The following is a 19,820-nucleotide window of genomic DNA, read 5'->3' as shown; positions in this document are numbered from 1 at the left end:
CAGTCAGTTGGGCCAAAAACGTTCAGGGAAACGAGCATCTTTTCCGTGGACTTATTTAACGGTTTGGGTAAATTTAGCTTTCATCATACAGCTTTTATTAAACAGAAGCACAGTTTCAACACACACATCTCTGAACATCTCTGTCGAGCGAGAAAATTTGGCTTTGAAATCCATTTGTTTTATGATGTCCACAAGCTATACGTATAAGTTTGACACATATCTAAAAAGTTTTTGATCCGTTTTAGCCATTAAGTTATTTTTACTATAGAATAGCAATACCAAATAATGAAATTGTCGCAATCGCAACCTGTACCACGCGACCAAGATGTCGTAATCGCCATGAACGTTTAGGTCGCGAGATTCACGCTCCGCTTCCATAGTTTGTTGTCGGCCGACTACAACTCATGGCGCAAAATACTGGCTTTCAGTGGCTAGCACCTGCAATAGAGTCTTTAAGACCAAGTTCGGCCTGGCCAGCCACATTCGAGCCCATAATAGGCGTAATCCATAATTGCTGAGGTCGCCGTCATCGAAACCGATGAGGAGGACTATATAGTATAAATGGTTCAATGGTTTTAGGACCAGAGAGTTTCACTAAAACAATTGTCTTGGTCCAGGGCCTGTGCGTCTCGTTCCTGTTTTGCTTCACGAACCACGACGTGATGGTAGCCGTGCGCACGCACGTGTCCCGCGTCGTCCGCACCAACGACGCCATCGCGCTCACAGGTGACCTACAACCTCTACACACTACACTGCACTCACTAGTGATCACTCTGTTTTTAGTCGTATTAGAAAGACTCGACTAGTCATTTAACCTTTACATTTTGAGTCATAAGACTAACTAATAAAACTAATTTAAGTTTTAAGTCTAGCAATTAAAGGCCCATAAGACTAAATCGTAACGTAAGGCATAATAGTAGGTACATTGTGATACAAGTGTACTACGTTGGTCATTACACACGAGGCGCAATAAGTAAGCCGATGTGTGTAATGGCCAATGCACACGCGTTTCATACGTTTTAATCAAATTTTAATTGTTAAAACAGTAAAAGTCTAAAATCTGTCATACTGCCTGTCGCCCCTCTCGCCTGCCGCTGGCGGGCCGGCCGGGCGCGGGCAGGCGGTCGGCGGGGCGCCGGCGCCCGCTTGTCAGTGTTGTAAAATCTACTCGAAAAATTTAAGATTGCTCTGTATAAGTCAGTCTGATTATCATTCATTACCTAACAAGTTCTATAATATAATGAAAAAGCACGCGTGTTTAATATCTAGGATTATGAGCCTAAAAGCGGCCTTCAATAACTTGCATGTTACGAGTTACGAGCAAGTGTGTTGAAAAAGATTAAACTTCTTCACGCCTTTGAGGCTTCAGGGGTCATGAGTCTTAAAGCGTTCAGCGTAACGAAGCGGTAAAATCACAATAAAATTGTATGCTCAATATTTTGGGGTTAAAATAATGTACAAGTTCTTTTCATTGTACGTTAAACACCTCAGTGCTTGAATATCATGCAATACCCCTTTTGAAAACGACTTGATTCCTACGAGCTATTTGAGTCACGAGTCCCTTTAAAAACGACCTGAGACCTTAAGTCCTTAAAAACATTTAGTGTAACGACTTAAAAATAACTCGAACCTCAAGGCCCAATGTTGAGCCAAGTTATCTAAAATGAAGTCGAGTCTTACACAAAAGACTGAGTCTCTTTCACCAATATTAGCACTCCCGTGGTCAACACACTCCTGCGGATGATGCGGAGTAACACGCCGCTCCAGTGTGTAAACGAAATAGAACTATGCACGTATGTATATAGCAATGTCCCGCTCGCACACTGGAGCAGTGTGTAGATACGCAGTCAATGTAAAACCTGTAACAGACAGGCGTACCGGACCGCGACCATGGTCCGATCAGCATATCTCTTTCTCGCTGTCACTTACAGCTGCGTCCTTAACTGACGTTCGCCGGACCACCTTTAATGCGTTCGAAAAAGCTTCGGACCGGACCAAGGTCACAGTCCGGTACGCCCGTCTGTTACAGTTAAAGACCGCCTAAAAATTGTTCTCTAAGAATTAAAACGTTTCATCCAGGCCAAAACCTAACGTTGCATCATATGTATACATATATGTCGCAGGCAAATTGTAAAAATACGCCGTTTACAAACGGCGTCATCAATTTACAAACGTTTTCACGATTGTAAATTGCCCAAGGCAAATTGTTAGTGCGCTTAATAGTGTCAACGTAAACGTGATGGTTGTCTGAGGGTGACCATGGTTTGCTGTTTTATAATTTTATATTAACTTTTATACCGCACCACCATCCTCACGCGCGTTTTAACCGTGGCACAGAATAAGTAATAGTATTACCGTGGTCCCACTGCTTTGAACCACAGTGGGTCCACGAGTATTTTTTTAACCCCTTGTCCCACCGTTCTAAACAGTGTTCTCCAGTGGGTCTACGGGTAATTTATTTTTACCATGGCCCCACCGCACTGTTTCTTTACAAAAAAAAAAAAAACATTTCCTTCAAAACTTAATTAGACGGGGCCCCGCTTCGAGGGGCTCCTATTTCAGGGCGGTTTGCCCTTGGGGCATCTGAAGCTACCTAACAAACCAACCTACCTACGCTTTTTTCCCCAAAGTGTAATGTTTTTACGGACGCTGTCAAGCTGTGTAGGACACGTTTATTGAAAAGAAACAGTTTGAAAAGAACAGGAAGGTCCAACCTTCCAAGAACTCCAGACCTGATTTGATGGACACCCCGGTGTTTTGATAGATTTGATGTATAGCGCCATGCGTGGTAAATTAAAGAACTAATTCGACTAAAATGCCGCGGCAAAATACAAACGGCGCTGTAAATGTCAAGGTATTTTACAAAATGCGAACTTTTTACAATTTGCCTTCGGCATTTTACAAACGGCGTCGTCGTTTTACAAACGTGAAAACGTTTATAAATTGATTCATACAAAATACCTGCGACATATAACATAATTATGCCAACAAAAACAAATTTTGATTCATTAGTTTAAAAGGTAACTAACCTCATGAATTAAATATATTTATAATCGATTTAATTATCTGTCCAATAATTTAAAAAATACTATGCTTGGGCTAAAATATTATGATGCCCCTAAAATATTTAAAGTCGTTTTTGGGACATCTTATTTCTTGGCTAAGTACAGTCTGGCAAAAAAGAGTAATAAATTAAAAAGAGGCAACACTGTAGCGTTGTCCCTTTCAAATCAGTCTAAGAAAAACGGGACGACACTACAGTGTTGCCACTTTTTAATTTCTATTCTTTTTTGCCAGACTGTAATCAAGACAGTTAGTAAAAAGAGTGATTTACTAGAGTCCGACTAAGCTAATTTTATATGACTGTATAAATGAAATGAAATGATGAATGATCATGAAAATATTATGTTTATAATTAATGACACCCCTCCCGTTGATCTATTCAAATCGGTGCAAATATGGTGCAAATGCAGTTAGCTAAGACGGACACTAGTCTGTACAGTCTGTTAATCCCATACGGGCAATAAATTCTGAATCAGATTAATAACCACTTTATTAAACGTACACAATGTCAAAATGGAAAAGTAATGTCTTCAACTTCAAATGAAACTAAATTAAATGTGAATTTACCGAGCGAATTCGACTTAGGCCAAATTTTTTATATTTATAAGTTTTTTAATTTTTAAGTGTTTGCGTTAATAAATAAATTAAACGAATTTATCCGTCTAATCATTAATTAAGAAGTTTTTTTAAAGTTACACTTAATTATGACCCCGAGTTCTTATTTATTTATTTTTTTAATTTATGGAGTAGCAATGTACTGCTAACATTAAGAAAAATAAGATGACATGATAGTACGAGATACGAGCTTTTTAATAGTAACTGGTAACTGCCAACAACAAGAACAAGCGTTGACAGTTACTTTAAAACGCTCGTATCCCGTAACTTGTGCGTTGAGTATTACATTACGAGCCGAATTATTTTGTACTGTTAAAATTTTCATTCTATTTCTAAGCAAAATCTATCTCAATATACTTCTTAGGTCCTATGCTAACCTCCGTTTAAATATTCGCCCGTAATGAATTTACACACTGTATACTATTCATATTTTTCAATGTATGTAGAATTTTTGTAAAGATTACTTTTACTCTTTATAAAAAAAATATAAGCATGGCTTTGAACACTGATTTAGAATAATTAGTAATATTAATTATCCCACTTACTTTTCAGGGTAATTAAGTCTAGTTTGTGATTGTTGAAACGTATAAAAAATATTTTTTTAAATCATCAAGTCAAGTCAATCACATAGTATAGGTAATCAACGTGTACGCACGTACTTACCATCGCCCACACTGTTAACTGTCCATCGGTGGACCGTGGACCTTATTACGAAAGGCATAAGGTTCACCGATAGACAGTAAAGAGTGTTGCTGTACAATCGAAACGTTGTTTACAAGCGACTATTCTCAATAGTTCGATTATTTAAATACCTATTTAGATTCTGTATCGGTATATTTGCACCTCGTTTTGTGCTCGGTAAAGTACAGCCTCGAATGAGGGCTACCGCGTTTAATTTCGCCGCTAGGGGCGCTAGCGTAGATAAAAAAGTTTTGGAGATTTAAAGCTTTTTTATCGGGAATTTTCACTCCTTATCCTTATTTTGGTAAATTTTTGTCCATCTTTGATTAATTAACAATAGATACTCGAATAGCTCAATAAATGTTAGTGGTTAAAAAAAGGGCAAACTAAAATACTTATATGAAAAATTAAATAGGTTGATAAAATGGCACATTTAGTCGTTAAAATACCTTTGTGTATATTAGAACGTATTGATTTTATAGAAATAAGCATTTTGTGATCTGCTTTACAGTGGCGCCAACTGGTGAGCACAAAAACGGTAGCCCTTATTGCACAATTTAACCGAATTAAACTCTGATCTTTCATTGCGTGGAATTCTGACGTCTCCTGATGATTTCCAGGCAAAACAATATTCCTTAAACTTGTGGTGAAAATTACAAGCCAAAATAAAATATACATTTTGACGTGATCATTTTTACTTACAATCATCATAATACTTTATTCGTGAAAACAAAAATAGTTTAATTTTAAAGTGCACTATTTGGACATGACATGAGATAATATCGGGTATTTTTCTGGGGTGAAAAATAATTGTTACTACTGGTATCATTCTAATGACTTTCATATATCATAAACCTTTGGTTTAATATTATATTTTTCAACACACTTGCTCAAAACGACGTTTTTATTCCACCGATTTTTGGCTCATAATCCTTGATATTAAACACGCGTGCTTTTTCAGTATATTATAACACTCGTGCTTTTTCATTATATTATCCGACTGAGTTAAGAAGGTAACTGATTGCTAATAATATGCATGGAAACGGTCGGACTGGCGGGCACCGGCGCGCTAGAGCTAGACCGCCTGCCGCGGCAAGGCCGGCCCGCCCGCCGCCCGCCGCCCGCGGCCGGGACGAGGGGCGGCCGGCAGTATGACAGATTTTAGACTGTTTTAACAATAAAAATTTGATTAATATGAAAGTTTCTTTTTTTTTTCGTGCAAGTGTGTTGAATATCGTCGTTTGAAACGCGTGTGCATTGGTCATTTTATTGCGCGCTCGCTTACAGCTGGCGGGCACAATATCGCCTCGTGTCCAACCAACCAACCAACTTAGCACACTTGTATCACAATGTACTATTATATATTTTATACTATCTCGTCTCGTTTTAAACAAAAGATAATTTTCAAGTGAATTCGTTTATACCGTGACGGCTCCAGCTTTACCCTCCATACGTAACCTCTTCTTAGCATATCTGGCCACTACGATATAATTATTGTGATAAGTGTAAATGTCACGCACTTAAAATTATTGTGCTTGTTTGTATTTTGCTAAAAGCAAAAAATATAATTGATTGAACTCCGACCTATGGCCGCCGCTCGCCGCTGCTGCGGGCTGCCGCGGCACGATGTTGCGGCCGCGTGCCGTTGATGTTCTCCTTACATCTACCCTCCACTTCAAACTAATTGCAAAATTGTTTACGTCATGACTCATGTCATTCGGCTATCAACAGTTTGAACGTGCGAATGTGTTTGCTCTCCTTTGTCCATGTTATTTTTGTTATTTCATTTTTATATTTGTTATATTTTTTCAGTCCGAAAGTTGTAAAGTGAATTCATCGTTGATTTCGTTCTTTGTTTAATGTTATCTTAATCGTAAATAAAACCAAAATTCAAAAAATATCTTTTATGCATTATTATTCACAACGACTCTTCTCCGAGACCACGGGGACAACGCCGTCCTCGAAACGTCGAAGGTAAATTTAAAACTTATTTTACGCGATTAAGTCTCGTCGTTGTGAATAATAATGAGTAAAAATCGTGAAAGTTTAAATCAGTATCTTTTATACAATTTTAAAACCAATTGGCAATATATTGGCATAGGAGTTCATAAAGTTAAGAAAAGTTTAATAAATCCTACACGGACAAACAGCCCCAAGTTGTTTAGTATTAAAAATATATCGAACTAATCGATTAAACTTAAGTGACTTGCGTATATTTTCACCTTATTCTTGTAATATAGGATGGAAATTAAATACATTTATATGAAGGCGAGTGTATTATCAAAGTCTGAAAGCTAAGAATATGTTCGTGGTCCGACAGTATGTCACATGTTGTTGTTTGTCACACGCACACAAGGAAGCGGCGGCGTGCGCGTACTTGGTGTGTATTTGTGTTGAGACCGCCAGACTACGACATCTATGTCTATGGTTACCTACCTATGTGTGTGACCTTCCAGTACTTATGTCTTTATGAACAGGCCAAGACCAAGTTTAGGGTGCGTTCATTAAACCTTATTTGGTCACTTGCGCGGACCCAACAATAAAATAAATTATAAAATTATAATTACAACCTTAGTTGGGTAAATGCAGGACAACTTTGGCTTTGAGAATTTAAATGCAACGACCAGTAGTTCCAAAACTATGTACCTACTTATGAAGATCATTTGTTGCACGCGACTGATGTACTCGTAACGTTGGTTTTTTTATTTGTATTTAGTTTTGAAATTATTAGCGTTTTTCCGCTTAATTCTTTTTTGCACTAAATCTACGATGAGGGTAATTTATTTCGTAGTAACATATTATGCGACATATTGTCGCTTGATACGTTAATGCGATTTGTTTGAGGTGCGAAAGCAAAAGATAGTGCGATTTGAGATAGTGTTATGACGAATTAAATAACACATGTGGAGGTTAAGTCGATATTGCGTTTATAAATCATTGAAACGAAAGCTATAAAATAATTAGGTAACGACATATTTTAGGCGTTTAATTCGTTTTTGCAATTTTAAATGTATGGTTTTTATAATTTGTAAAAGTAACTTTGGCGCTTAATTATTTTTTACGTAACAAGTTAGTTCATAGATCTCAACATATTTTGATGTGTCGCTTGATTTTACCCCTTATAATAGGGTGTAGACATGATTTTTGATCACAGAAATAGCACATAGATTTTCAAACCCAGATTCAACCTGCGTTCATAATTAATTTCATCGTTCATTCATTTTTTTCGATTTTGTCGCTTAGTTCGTTATTCCATAACGCAGTCCAATTGTAGTTTCTAATGTAGAATTGTTACTTGTTTTAATTAAACTCCTTGCAATTTGGCTCAAATCAGGATCGGCCTTATATTTATACAGGATGTAATCGTTAAGTGTTTACAGGCGATTACTCTGTCAATCAATATTTTAACACCTAAAAGCACTTAGTTTTATTGCAAAGTGTGTCAATTCAGCTTCCTGTATTGGCCTATAAAAAATTGCGTCATAAACGCAGGGCTACACAAGAAAAATATTCTTATTGCGTGCGCCAAAGGATTTGTTTTTGAAATGAACATTATACGGAGATGTGAAATTAAGTGAGTAATCGGTCGATATTCGTGATATGATCCGTGTGATGATAATGAATAAATTATAATGTTCGCTGTCGGCTGTCGTGCTATTTGAGGGACGTGTTTGCGTTAACTTTACGGGTGATGAGGGATTATACTCGTGAACACATTCAAAGGGCAAAAGGCTTTCACTTAAGTTACATTGATTCATCTACCAACGTATAATTTGTGACTTGCACCGAACCAGGGAAATCATCCTAAAATGTCATGCCTAAGCTTCTGCTAGCATTCTATCTGGGGGCACGGCAGTGCCAGTGCCCCCGCTAAGACGAGCAAAGCGAGCGCAAGGGCACTACCTACCTTTTTTCAAAGCGCTTCGTCGTTTGTTTGAACCCTCATAACGGGTTCGGATTATACCAGATCTATACTTACAGGAACAGGCTTCTAAACATCACATTCAATTTGAGATCACCCACTTTATGTCAGTAGTTTTGATGCCAGTTTTTTTTTTCATTAATAAAAATTACACTTTGTTAAACAACAATACCATTAAGATATTTATCATTTTGGATTTTTATTTTGAATTCGTAATACTAGTGGCTTGGCGAAACATTCTTTAGGTTACTTTTCGCTCATGTCATCGCAAATATGGACATATTTAATATCAGTGCATTCAGTGTGATGTCCTGAACACAAATACATGAGATGACAAGCACGAAAGTGGTGGGGGTAGTTGCTGTGACGTCAAAAAGTCGGCAGTACAGTTTTTTACTTTTTTTTTATAATACCATGTGGGATTTCAAATGAAAGGGCTTTGTGAGTAGATCACAAATATATAACATACTGTAACATTTTCCCTACTTCGTCTAACAAATTATTAGAAAACGTTCAAAAATTTCACAACCCACAGTTGACTTTGAACTGCTCTAAATTGAAAATGACTGAATGGATTATTCCAAAATACATACCAAGTGACTGTGAATATCCTCTATATAACGTTAAAAAATAATTAACCAGATATAACCAAAAATAAAAAAAGTACATCAAGTTGAAAAAAGTATAATTTTCTGTTACATTAAACTGCAACTATTATTAAAACAAACAAAAAACCAAACTATTTACATAAATTTTTGAAATGGTCTTTTCACGAGCTTTCATTTCATACCCATATTGCTATAGTAAGAAAAAAAAACAATCCCCCCTCCCTTTTTTTCCATCAGCGGGCGCCATTTTCAAAATTTATATAGCCCATATGAGATGTGGTTGAATTCGTCAGAATTGTGTTAGTGACATAGGCTATATAAATTTTGAAAATGGCGCCTGCTAATGGCTATTTGTGATCTACTCACAAAGCCCTTTCATTTGATACCCCGCATGGTATGATTTAAAAAAAAGTAAAAAACTTTGTACTGCCGACTTTTTGACGTTACAGCAACTACCCCCACCACTTTCGGGGTTGTCATCTCATATATTTGTATTCAGGACATCACACTGAATGCACTGATACCAAATATGTCCATATTTGCAACGACATGAGCGAAAATCGATTTCCAGGACACTTCTAGACCAAAAACCACCGTAGTATACTAGTGATCTGCTATAATAGGTACCCAATAATATGACTTGGACCACAGTTACCCTGTCGGTCGCTTTCGTATACATTTTCGATATTGCCAAAGCTTATCAATGTGTTTTTTACTTGATTTAGTATTGTTTTAATTACCTATATAATAGAGAATCTATTTCAAAACAGTACTTAACTGTATATAATGAACTGTTTATATTACAGGTTTAACGGCGGGAGAAAGCTTGGCCAATACGAGGGAAAACGTTGTGTAAACAATTGGTTACAAGTGGAAACTAATATAAACAAAGATGTAAATATTAAATATTTACATATTAATGATTACCTAGCCGGAGGCCAGAGGTACGAGACAGATTTTAATTATTCCACTAAGTTAGAGATCTGCGCGACCCAAATGGACACGTAAAAGTGTCAGAAGGGGACGTGGCTGTTGTTGTCCGCCGTAGTAAATCGATTTTGAGACGTGTCATTTCAATTCATTTTGAATCAAAACGTCACTTTTTACAGCGCAGGCGTGGTGGGGCAGATCTCGTAAGAGCCGTACTGTATGAAATATGAAAATATAGTTTATCAAAGAGCTGTCTCATTTCAAACATAGACAGAGAGAATCTATATACTATATTTGTCTACTATTACTAGCACCCAAAAGAAAAGGATGAGTATAGTTTTTTTTTGTTCTTATTTACTGACAATTTGTTTTGACCAACTGTATATGCACAGTCAAAGACATGCATCTTCGAACATAGTATTCAGCCATATTTGGCAGGTTTTTTGACAGAATCCTACAAACTGCGTAATAGTTGAGTGTGCTCAGGCCATAAAAAGGTCAAATACGGCGTTCTCTGAACAAAAGATTTCCTATGGCAGAATTAATCTTTGTGTTCTTAAGATGTATTTAAGAAGTGGAGTCACCCAGATTTTTGATGCAGGTGGGGGGTGGGGGGTGTTAGGCGTAGGCGACGTTTAAGGTTAGTAATTGCTTAAGTTTAGGTTCTAAGTCAAGTTTAGTATCACTTTCAACCATAGACATAGTATAGTAGTTATAGACATGAAACCGAGCGACCAGGGGTAAAAGAAAGACATATTCATGTATTGACAGGTTAATGTATGGCAGCACAATCCTTTTTCTCTTTCACTCTTATAAATTTCGGTATTTCGCCATCGCCTCCTACCTATGCTGCCATAACCAGACCATGAAATAAAACCCGGTTGGTGATAAGGACAAAGCATGGCACTATTTTCTCTTTCCTCTTATAGAAATCGCAATAAGACTATCTTTTTCTATCAAAGAGTATCAGGCCCTTGCTTTCAACTAAATCAAAGATGTAATAGACACGTAGAGTTCATCTAAATCGGTTCAGCGGTTATTGATACAATTCTACACTGTCCTTTTCACTTTTAACGGATTTTTTTTGGATAAAAATTATCCTATGTTCTTCCCCGCGACTCAAACTATCTCTATACCAAATTTTATCTAAATCAGTTCAGCGGTTATTGAAACCCCATACAAATTTCCACCTCCCTTTTCGCACCCTTAAGGGATGATTTTTGAGATTCAAACTATCCTATGTTCTTTCCTGGTACTCAAACTATCTTTATATCAAATTTGAACTAAATTGGTTCAGCGGTTTAAGGGTGAAGAGGTGATTTAAAGAACAGTATTTATTTTTAATTTTTTTTTTGTTTTTACTTCGGAATAGTGTCATCTTGATATCATAAATGAATTCGGCATCCCCCCCCCCCTCCAAATTTACATCAAAAATCTTGGTGGCTCCACTTCCTAAATCTACCGCCCGCCCCAGAGGTATAGAGTCTGTCAGGTTCAAAAAACAGGACGCCTCGGCGCGGACCCGGGCCGTACTAGCGTGGGTCATCCAATAAATACTATCTCACACTCACTTACTTATTCGCTCTGTGCGCAGCACCGTCGCCCTGGCCAGTATGGGACACGTTGGATTTCTGACAGTGGACGTCTGACAAATAGCATAAAATTAAATTGCGTTGTCCTTTGAACTCCCCGCCACATACTTTGCACAAAGCCACTATATGAGAGATTGTTACTACTTGGGGCTACCTGAGGTTTTCATCGATTTTTGACAAGTTTTGAATCGTATCTCCTACTTTTGCACTACATATAGAATTATAAGACAAGCGGCTATCGGTTCTTCAATCTTTTATCTCCATTTTTGTCCTCCATCCTTCCATACCGGATTGTGAAAAAAATGAATACTTATTTATTTATGATTGTTTTAAACATTGTCTAAAAAACACTTTTTTCGTATCTTGATTGCTGTGAAAGATCTTACTTATACGAAATCTACGTATTTGGGTTCGTCTTAGACGTCTCTAAAAATGTGTCTAAGGTTTTAATTTTAAACTAATTAACACAAAAGTTATGGCCAGAAAACCAGTTTTTTGGCCTAAAATTGTTCAACTTTGATGCCAAATATTTGGAAAACAATGAACTTTGAAGTAAATATGGGATACTATATTGCTAAAATCCGTTGCTGTTAATATGATAAGCTACAAAAAACATTAGAAAACTAAGGGATTCAAATCGAAGGTCATTGGGGCATGGGATCCCCTTAACTGGTAGATTGTTATAAAATCACGTGTGTCTTTTTAAAAGGGTATATTTTTGTATTAGAGTTTTGAATGATTCACGGTTAGTTTCACTAAGGTTATTACGGTCCATATCTCGGTTAATATGTTTAGTATTTTTGTATGGTTTTCGTAGAGACATAAGCCCTTTTGAAAAGACACTCCTCAGATGGTCTAAGTGGAAACCTAGGTATTTATGTAAATATCTAAATATTAAAAGTAAAGGCACAGCATTCGCTTTGGGATTGTCTCATTATCTAGTCTGATCTGAAGGTCATAATATTTTTTTCTTTACTATGTTAATAACTTTAACAAAATATGTTATGTAGGTATGTAATGTAATAGTTTGTAAATATAATGTAATAATGGGAGGTTTATCATAAATCCTTGTGACCGTCAGCAGCCGCTCCGTTGGTGGGTTGAGGAACATAAGCTACCCAAATAGTAGTACATATGAGAAATATTTTGTCATTTCCTCCCAATTAAAATTTTATCATATCACAGGTTCCAACTATCTTGAAGAAAAAAGTCATCTGACGATAAAGTAGTGTATAAAGCTGGCCATACACGCTAGGGTATGCCTGCGTAGTTTTGCCTGTACAGCAAATGTGGATAAACCCCGGCTGGATGGAGCACACAGACGGCAGCGGTAAACCTGCACAAACTATCAGTTGTGTAGCCATGGCACCGTCGTCAGCTGTCCTTGACAGTTAAACCCCGGCTGGGTGTAGGACACACACGGCAGCGGTAAACCTGCACAAACTCTCAGAGTTGTGTAGCCAATGGCACCGTCGTCAGCTGTGCTTGACAGTTAAACCCCGGCTGGGTGTAGCACACACACGGCAGCGGTAAACCTGCACAAACTCTCAGAGTTGTGTAGCCAATGGCACCGTCGTCAGCTGTGCTTGACAGTTAAACCCCGGCTGGGTGTAGCACACACACGGCAGCGGTAAACCTGCACAAACTCTCAGAGTTGTGTAGCCAATGGCACCGTCGTCAGCTGTGCTTGACAGTTAAACCCCGGCTGGGAGTAGCACACACACGGCAGCGGTAAACCTGCACAAACTCTCAGTTGTGTAGCCATGGCACCGTCGTCAGCTGTGCTTGACGGAAAATTTGCTCTAATCATGATGCAAATTGATATTTGAGGATCCGTAGGGTACCTTAATATGAATTCGTAGTCAAAGTATGTAAAAAAAGGCCGCAATTTTGTTTTTGTTTTTTTTATAATCATGTCCAAATCCAATAACTCCTTTTCACCAGTATCTGATTTACAAAACCTTGCTGGTAGTGCCATTGTAATTGATGCTAGGTTCCTTCTAAATCGAGTTGTTTGGCAATCCAAGGAAAAATGTATCGCCCAAGGCTTCCAAAATGTATGCGACCCTCCTGGGATTGCGCAAACTGATTACACGCATTTAGGACCAAGTGAAGTAATAAAAACGATTTCCAGCTTGCTGGGAATAAATTCCACAGAATACTTTTAGGGATCTAATTTGTTTGGCCTTGAATGTGTACTTAATGTTTTATTATACATTGGGGACAGAAGAGTAACATTAGATGGTAGCAATTGATTACTACGAACTGGCTAAGTATATTAAGCTAGTTACAAATTTTAACCTAAGAATATCAGCATTGTGTTGCAATTAAATTGTTATAACAATATGTAGTTTATTTGACTGGAGAGTATTTCCTTCTTCAAACGCTACCCCGCTATATCCAGTTAAGTTGACTCAAGCTTTACAACCCAACAGGCATGAATATGGAAGGTAGAAGTAAGGAAATGAATCTTCATGTATCAAAAAGTGACCGACAACCGTAAAAAACAGTAAATAGGCGGCACCACCATGCACTGAAGTACCTAGCCCATACACCTAGTATTTTATATAGATGTGCACCTATGCGACCGTGAGGGACAGAACATACGCAATTCGACACAATTAAAAACACGTTTTAACATTCCTGACAACATACCAGAAACAACCTACGTATTTTGGTCGGGTTATTCGCTGCCCCTCCCCCATTTCATCTCTACATTATTATACCTCTATGGTTCATGTCATAGAGTCTCCTATATATTACAATACTCTTTGGTCTCAGAGCCTACCTAGCGCCACCGGAGAGATTTGGAACTATTATTTACATCTGAAAGCTGGTCACTTTTACAACAATTCTGCCATAAGAGATTGCGATCCTTTCTTTACCATCCATAGGCATGAATAAACTGCTATGACACTAGTAGAAAGTGCATCATGTCATATTAATCATATTATGAACATTTTTATTAATTGTCAAATATATTATGGGTAGGCTACGGTCCCAATTAGCCGAATGTACATTTTAGCATTGTGGGTTTGATAAAATCGCCAGTGTGCCAAAAATATTTTTTAGTTTCAGGATTTTGAATCCTAATGGAGGTGACATGTCCTTCTCTGAACTTTAGCAGTAACAAGTAAACATTTTTAATTAACAGCACTTTTAAATATTTTATGAAGCTCCAAAATAATGGTTTACCTGCGATTTCACTTTTAGCATTACTATTTTATTTTATAACTAAATTATATCTGATAGTCATGCTTTACCATTTACCATGCATTACATTGCACTACATACACACTATGCTTTACTTCGTTCGTAGCGAACATATAACCACTACTTTCTTATAACGATTGCGACGACGTACGATTTATTGCCGGAATGCCAAACAGACAAACATGTCTTTTTTTTCTTCATACCTACTCGAAGTTGCACAAGCCGGCTTTACATCCACTGCACATAAATATGAAACACCCGATCAAATGCAATAGCCCACTAGAATTAGCAACAATACTAAATTGATTGATTGAATTCAATCTATTCAAAGGCCCACACCTCCTGTACACGTGTTGCCGCCTGTTGAGTTAATATCGAAATCCGCTTAGTGCAATTACGCGTCATAAGTGCTGATGGTTGCTTTGCTATTTATAATAGGGTTGTTTCCACATGTTAAATTTTATAACTAAATCTAGTTTAATAGATAGAAAATCGGCAATTAATCACATTAAATTGGAAACTTAAAAAGTATATGGGAATAATAAATAACAAAAAGACTTCAAGTTTCAAAAAAAAATTACTTCCAAATAGGAAAATAGTAGATTGTTAACCAAGGGATGAAAGGCACTCATTCCTGCCGAGGTATTTTGGCGTTCGAACGCAGTAAGAGCGCCAATAGTCCGAGGCAGAAATGATACTCATAGGAGTCATAGGTGATGTGAAAAGCAATATGTGTCACATGGTAGCAAAATTATTTCCATCTTGGGCGTATTACACTTGAATCCCTCACTACGCTTAGGATTCTACTAGAATTCCTCGCTACTCTCGGGACTCTATTATAGAATCCTTCGCTTCGTTTAGGATTTAATTGTACGCCCTCGCCGTAAATATATTAATGTCATTTTGCTCCCTTGTGACACAATCTACTATTAAACCGATTAGTGTCCATTATAGCATATTTTTAGAAATCATTTAAAACCCGTTTTCTCAAAAATAGATAAGGCACAAACGTATTCTCAGCCGACGCTTCTTAAATATTAAAATCTTTATTTAGAAAAACATATTCATACATCACATTAGGCTCATATAGGTAAATATATCATAAAAGTACCTTTTTATGTCTTCTACTTCAATTAGGAAAAAATATTTTATTTATCAAATAATGTCAATATCAATTAATTAATATTGCTACATGAACCGATTTATATTTAACCTCAACCTTCGCCGCCAGCAGCGTGCGGTGTGTGCTACGCTGAGGTGCTACGTCGTCAACTAGGAGGATATTAATTAAACGGAGACGCCACGTCTGTAATTTTCTGTACAAAAAAGTCTGCCGATTTTTGTGGGAAGGAAACGTCAAATGTATACGTAACGTAAAAATAGCCATGTCAGATAAACGTCAGTCCATACATTGTGTATGACCATTGGCCTACTATTTTCGACAGAGGGGAACGCCTGTTAATGGCTACTCCGTTTGGTTATATCCTCCTAGGTCGTCAACGTCAAACACACGCGTATCCGGCTGATCGCTCGTTCTGGGTAATGAAGCCATTTCAAGCAAATTTCACAGGTTTCCAGTGGCATAAAGGTAGGTAATTCATTCAATGGTAAACAAACAATAAATTGCAAGTTAAATATTATTATTATAGACGAGGCTTATAGAGCAGTTTATGGTGGAAGAAATGTCAAATAACCGTTCGTGTGGTATACGTACGTACGTTATTTAAAGTTGATTGAGTAAAAATGTCGGTCAATTAGGTCATTCAATTTCAAATTGCATTTAGTTAATCGACCGCATAGAGCCACTACACGGGTGAAATGATTCCTGATCAAGACATCGACGACCATTTACCGGTGCTCATGGTATTGAATGTATGATCAATCAGATCTAGCCGACTTGCAACACCGCAATGACACCTTATTTATTACTAGCAACCCCGGCTTCGCACGGGTAAACCTTAGTAAATTATACACCTAAACCTTCCTCAAGAATCGCTCTATTGCGTAGCGTAACATAGGTACTAGAGAATTGATAACAGTGTCACTAATATTATTAACAGTTTCATCGAGCTATTGATTTCACAAAGGGTGAGGTTCTCAATTAGTTTGGTGTTTTTTTTGTTTAAATACTACTAGCGACCCGCCCCGACACAAAACCTTTACAAATTATTTATATAAACCTTCCTCTTGAATCACTTATGTATTAAAAAAAACCGCATCAAAATCCGTTGCGTAGTTTTAAAGACTAAGCATACATAGGGACAGATGGACGGACAGACAGGAGAAAGCGACTTTGTTTTATACTATGTAGTGATGCACACCTGTAATGATTTAATTATTTGTTCATAGTAAAATTATGCATTTGCTCAAAGGTTAATAAATGGGTCACCGTAATAAAATACAAGTGTTACTTTTGATCTCTTTTTTTTGACAAAACTATGATGGAGAAATGTACCTAACATGAATGATCACTAATATTTTTTGTTGTCATAGAATAGAAAATGGTTATGTTAGTTGATTTTTTGTTGACTACTTTGATTACAAATAATAATTTTGATTACATGTTATTACATTTACATTACTTTGACTACTAGATAACATTAAAAAATTCTAACATTTGACTTGTTTCGTCTTTACATCATTTAAATGTTATCTAATATTAAGTCCGACATCTGGTTACATCAAATATAATATCTATAAATAATGACTAAATTAGATAATGTTGACTAAAAACGGTATAAGCTACTAGGATTTATATGTATACAGCAAATAAAAACGCCTTTCTTTTTGTTTTGGAAATAGTACCTTCATACTATTGTGTTAGCCAGTTACAGCATTTTTGCGGGTAAAAAACAAAAAAAAATGAGGTAATAAAAAACCATAAAAATACCTAACTTTTTTTCAGTTAAGTCTTTTAGGTTTTAAACATATTATTTTCTACATATATCTTGCAAAGGTTGCCAAAATCCCTTTTACCGTTAAGAATTTATGTTTTTATTTTCTTTCGTGCGCAGTTTGTTCGCTCTGGGGTAGTTTTTATTTTACGGGTTACAGCATTATTGATTTCATGCGACGATATGTATAAATTTAATAATAGATAATAGGGTTGTTGACACATATATGTCGAATTTTATAACTAAATCTAGTTAAATAGATAGAAAATGAGCAATTTATTACAATACTCATACTCATAAATTGAAAACTTAAAAATATATGGCAAAAAAAACAAAATACAAGACCACTGTTTCAACATTTTTTTTAACTTCCAAATAGGAAAAAAATAATGGTACCATTCGATTCAATACATTTCATTTTTAAAAAAATATTGTACATACTGCAACAATATACATACACGCAATATTTCAACGACAAAATCGCAATTACCTTGTTTTCCATACATCAAAACGGCTTCTAAGCAATAGCGACATTACATGGCGACGTCACGATGTATTGCCATTTTGTTAAAAGCGTTCCGTCAGTAAAGTGCGGGTGCTAGACTTTGGCCATCAATTCATTTGTCTTTTGTATTGCTTTAAGTCTTAAAGTTTAAGACAATGGGTCCCATACAGACATTTGATCCTCAAAACAAACCCGATCGACTGATACTATTCATAAAAAATTGTCAAATACCCTATTATTATCAAATTGATTAACAGCCTTGTTACAAAATGCAATACAATTGTCGTTACAAAATCTCTTAGGCATGTGCACCTCCCTTGTCACTTGTACCTCCCTCTCTGTAGTCCCCCACATTAGGTATTTAGGCGTGTATGTGGATCACAAGCTTGATTGGTCGTCGCATATTGACGCTCTATGTACTCGACTCCGCCAGCTAATATACATTTTCAAGCAGTTTCGGCACACTGCATCTACTAAAGTCCTCCCTAGTCTATCAGAGCTTGTGCCAAGCTGTCATTACCTGTTACATCCCAGTGTGGGGCGGAACCTATAAAACCACACTGCTCAAGGTAGAGAGAGTGCAAAGGACAATCCTCAAAGTGGTGCACTTTAAAAAACGCGACTACCCTACAACTCAACTCTACTTAGAGTCCAAAGTGCTCTCTGTAAGGCAGATATACTTATTGCGTACAATTTTGAGACAGCATTCATTAGTGCCATTTAATAATATTAATGCCCAAAAACGACAGGGACACGCTGTCTGTAAAACGGTGTCTTGCCGCACAGCGTTCGGCCGTCGACAGATCGAAGCGCGGGCGCACGTCTATATAACAAAATCAATAATTTAATCGCAATTTATAGCTTGACAAGGCGGGATGTCAAAATTAAAGATCAAGACTGGCTGCTAAATTTAACTTACAATGAGACTGAATATCTCCTCGTTATAATAACATAGGCAGAGGCAACTAGCTAATGTATAATTAAAGTTTAAATAAATTTAAATAACTTAAATAACTATTTATTTATAGCAATTTACCATCTTACTGCTGTTACACGACCTTCATTTTGTTCCGACATCGAATTTAGACGAACTTTAGCCCCTAAGGCACAGGTGCTTACCTAGTTTACGGATCGAAAGTCTGACCTCTCCATACTATCATGTTTGTACAAACCCTTGTGTACTTGTTTACTATGTAACGTGCTCCTTATGTACAATAAATATTTTTATTATTATTAATTTCTTAATAGGTATACACACAACACACACCGTGCCTCTTCTGTTTTACATAGCGTATGCTTGATGCCAATAAAATAAAATAAATGTGACAAAGTCCAAGTGGCAAAATAATGATAAACTCAATTATATTTGTACTCAAATGTACTTATATTTTTATTAATTTAATCATGACATAAATGTAAAATATTTTTTATTTGGATAATTTTAAGCGAAGTAGTCTTATGCTTTGAGATCTGTCAATAAATAAGTTACCACACAGTGGCAATATCAAAGAAACCAAGAATACGTTTAGAAGTACGCGCTATTTTGTGTATTTTTTTCTGAAATTAGACCTAATCCAGAAAAAGTTTTTAGATACGGTCAAAAAATTTAATTTCAGTACCATTTCATAAGTACCTTGTCACAGATACAATAGTATGAGATCCCTAGCGACTTTCATATTGATTGTCACTTTGGCAAGATACGAAATGGAACGGGAATTAATTTATTCGACTGTACATACGACATTTTACTTGAGTCCCTAAATATAACCTGGAACACAACGTTAACATCCTTCTGTT

General features: G+C 36.6%; 1 protein-coding gene across 2 annotated transcripts in view; it reads left to right on the top strand.

Moving 5' to 3' along the window:
- The window catches only part of LOC134754354 (calcitonin gene-related peptide type 1 receptor-like), a 54,477-nt gene extending 44,606 nt beyond the window's left edge, over positions 1–9,871 (top strand). For both annotated transcript variants that reach the window (XM_063690647.1, XM_063690648.1), the window contains 2 exons: positions 618–726; positions 9,696–9,871. In XM_063690647.1, the coding sequence (XP_063546717.1) occupies positions 618–726; positions 9,696–9,745 (159 nt within the window). In that variant the 3' untranslated portion in view covers positions 9,746–9,871. The remainder of the gene's footprint in view (positions 1–617; positions 727–9,695) is intronic.
- Positions 9,872–19,820: the final 9,949 nt, after the last annotated feature.

This window comes from Cydia strobilella, chromosome Z, assembly GCF_947568885.1.
Source record: "Cydia strobilella chromosome Z, ilCydStro3.1, whole genome shotgun sequence".
In the NCBI taxonomy this organism is placed as follows: domain Eukaryota; kingdom Metazoa; phylum Arthropoda; class Insecta; order Lepidoptera; family Tortricidae; genus Cydia; species Cydia strobilella.
Note: the sequence above shows the minus strand (reverse complement) of the source record. Positions and strands in the feature narration are given on the sequence as shown.